Genomic DNA, 3,757 nt, shown 5'->3' on the forward strand with positions numbered 1-3,757 from the left:
TATTGTTGGTACTAATATTTTTGACTACTTTTTATTTTTTGAGATTTTTCAAAATTAATTCAGACGTTTAAATTAATTAGAGAAGTCGTTTGGTTAAAATGAGAAACCAAACAGACCTAAGAAATCTTAAACTAGTTTGATTTTGAAACATTGAGGTCAAAATTGATCGAACTAGAAGTTGAGAGATTGAAGTGAAGTCGATTAGAAAGTTTGAGGCCAAAACATTTGAGTTATAATTAAAATAAATCAAAATTGGATGTTCTAGGTTTAAATTTGAGGAGTTGGAAGTCTAAGGGTCCAATTTGGAGGGCTGGATGAAAAAGTGGAACACCGCATTTGTCTTTAGTGTGGTGGCATTATGGTTATAACTAGCCAATTGGTCGAAATTGACATTTGGGACATATCAATTGGAGATAATTTCCTTTTAAACAATTTTGACATGTTAAAAGGAGAATTATTCCTAGGTAGTTGTAGATGGGCATTGAGCCCTAAGGTTTTCGTAGAAATTACTATTTAAACACTACCTTAGGTCATTATGAAACACACTTCTCGATCAATTTTCATTCCCCGAGGCTACACAAAAACACCTTAATTTTTTCTATCTTAACGCTCATATGTTGCTCATTTTGGCGTCCTCGTCTCCTAACCTAAGAAAGATATCCAACTAGTGAGTTGTGTTTAAAAAATGTTGCTTAGATTTTTCGGTAAGCCACTTTAAGGATCAAAAAGCTCAATCTCGTGTAAGGTCTTGATCCTCATTTCATTGTCTTTGCCTTTTCAATTTGCACATGTGCTTGCATGCTTTCTTGTTAGCCTAGGTTATAAATTCTTTTTAATTATGTAAATATGTAAAATAACCCAATATATAAATAGCTTAAATGAAAAATAAAAAAGAAACAGAAAACTAAATGCAACAAGAGTCCCTTGACTCAAAATTATTTAAAAAAATCAAAATTGGCCCTTGTATTGACCATTTGAATGACTTTCGGTCAAAAACATCCCATTCATGTTTGAATTTAGATTCTTCTAGGCTAAAAACGTTTAATAAACATTTTGAACGTTTGGGCTTAGAAGATTTAGAATTTAATAGTGAAATGAAGACCTTTGTCCGAAAATCATTCTAAAAACCCAATAAATCTCGTCAAGAACTTAAATAATATAACTCGGATATTGCAAGCTTTAATCTTGATTTTCTTGATATTAGTTTTTAAGATTTTCTTTTATATATATTACTAAACATTCCTCCAAGTTTTGATAAATTTGGGGCCAATCTTGGTCACCATGTAGTTAGAATCCTAGCGAGTGTGGATGCTAATAGACCGAGGATTTCTAGTGCGCACGGATGCTGACGCCTTCCTAACGCTTCCTAATTCTAATGTGCTCTACAGACCGAGGAAACTCACCATAACTTGTGCCTCGCTAATTTTTTTGACGTACCCGACCGAGAGACTCATGTTAGATTAAGTTAAATAAAGAAACGCTAAAATTAATTAAAAGAAAAATAATTAATTAAGGAAAATGTTTTTATAAACTTAAGTGAATAAGATTAAATCAAAACGACATAGTTGACATAGTTTTAATGATGTGGTCTAAACAAAACTATGTTGTGTAAATTGTCGTTGCGCAGGTAAAGATCAAAAGACGTATGTCTTCAGATGCAGTCTGAAAAATGCATAAGCATACGTAGTTTGAACTTCTATAGACGGGTAAACTGAAGAAGTGTGCGAGTAGACGAAATCTGAACTTCTACACACGGGTAGTCTGAAGAAGTGTGCGAGCATATGAAGTCTGAACTTCTAGAGACGCGTAGTCTGAAGAAGTGCGCGAGCAGACGAAGTCTAAACTTCTACAGATGGGTAGTCTGGAAAAGTGCGCGAGAAGACGTCGTCTAACTTCTGCAGACGGGTAGTCTGAAGAAGTGCGCTAGCAGGCGTCTTACTTCAGTAGCTGTTTGAAGAAGTGTCTGATGCATTGCTTTAGAATCTACCTAAAGAAGAATCTAATTATCTACTCAGCTCATCAGCTTGGCAATCAACAATATTCATTATCAGTCGACTACTTAAATATCTTAACACGCTATAACTGCATGTCTGCCACGTATTCAAATATTACACTAGCTCACATTATGTACTGTCCCGTACACCACATTCTTCTGAATATTCTACAATATAATTCGACATGCCATGATCAAATGCATATACTCTGACATACGATCTCATACTCATGGCGTGCGTCCAATAGATAGGTGACACATGTCTAAAGGAAGATTTGATTGTTGGTGCACTTCAATATAAAAGGTGATCCAAGGAAACTGGCGAATCTCTCTGTGTCTCTACTCTTCTTTAGCTCTCCTTGACCCAACTCTCGGACTTACGAACTGCGAATTAAGAATTGAAGCGATGTGCTTATTCTCGCTCTAAGATCATTCTATAATTCATCTACTATTCTTTTTGTGTGAAATTTTAGTATTATAAGTTGAACAGGGTTTGTCCGTTTCAACAGAGTGTTAGTTAGAAGTTTTGAAACATGCAGTTGTTAAGTCAAGTGTGTCTGACTAGGCTTGTGCAGTATCTATACAAATCAAAGCCTTCTAATGAATATTCTTTCTGGAAACAGAAGAATGAGTGACGTAGGAGTTTTATCTCCGAACATCCATAAAACTTTTTGTGTTATTTACTTTCCGTAATCGTTCAATTGTTTATCTACCGCTTCAAATCGAGCAAGTATTTTCGCATTTGAAGTCGTTCAAGAATTTGCAAAGATTTGCAAAGAATAGAAACAGATTCATAATCCCTAACATGATTAAAATCAAATTGAAAGTGTTAAGTTGTCAACTATACTTAGACCCCCTCTCTATAGTCGACACCGATCCTGACAAGTGATATCAGAGCCATGTTTTCTATTCTTAAGCATCATCTGATATCAAAACCATGTCTCTCCTAAGAAAGATCTTTATGTTCACGAAGAAGAACTATGACAAATGGAAGATAAGAATGCAAGCGCATTTGGCCTCCCTAGATGATGACATGTGGTATGTCATCACTGACGGCCCAATGAAAATCATGAAGGCCAACTCCACCACAACCTCCGATGGTACTCCTTTGATGAAGGAGAAACCAATGTATGAGTGGACCTCTGAAGAGAAGAGGAACAACAACCTTGAAAATATGGCCAAAGACATTCTTTATAAGACACTAGATAATAACATGTTCAGCAAGATCAAGGCCTGCTTTTCTGCTAAAGAAATTTGGGAGAAGCTGACTCAACTCTATGAGGGAAACGAACAACCAAAACAAAACAAGCTGATGGTTGTCACGCATAATTTTGAAAAAGTAAAGATGCGTTCTAGAGAGACAATGACTGAATTTGATGAAAGATTCAGTATCATTGTCATCGAGCTCTTAACTTTGGGGAAGACCTATAGAAACCGTGAGGTTGTTACCAAAGTCTTGCGAGCTCTACCCAGAGAATGAGACGTAAAAATGATGGCTATGAGAGAGTCAAAAGACCTAAACAAGATAGAACTGCATGACCTGTATGCTGATCTAAAGGCCTATAAGTTTGAGATAAACTCTAGGAACGAAGAAGAGCCATCCAAATATTCCATCTCAACCAAGGGGCTGGTGATTTCTGAAAAGACACCTGTCGTCAATGTTGTGAAATCTTCTGAACAGATTAACAGTGATATCATGGCTCTCTTTGTGAAGTAATTCGGTAAATTCATGAAGAAACCCCATTCTAACTCAAGTTATTCAAA

General features: G+C 35.9%; 1 protein-coding gene across 1 annotated transcript; it reads left to right on the plus strand.

The window, feature by feature from the left end:
- The first annotated feature begins 2,930 nt into the window (after window positions 1-2,930).
- On the plus strand, window positions 2,931-3,473 carry LOC124913393. Its single transcript, XM_047453977.1, has one exon. The coding sequence runs from the start codon at window positions 2,931-2,933 to the stop codon at window positions 3,471-3,473; it is 543 nt and encodes a 180-aa protein (XP_047309933.1).
- The last annotated feature ends 284 nt before the right edge of the window (window positions 3,474-3,757 follow it).

Source organism: Impatiens glandulifera, chromosome 8 (assembly GCF_907164915.1).
Source record: "Impatiens glandulifera chromosome 8, dImpGla2.1, whole genome shotgun sequence".
In the NCBI taxonomy this organism is placed as follows: domain Eukaryota; kingdom Viridiplantae; phylum Streptophyta; class Magnoliopsida; order Ericales; family Balsaminaceae; genus Impatiens; species Impatiens glandulifera.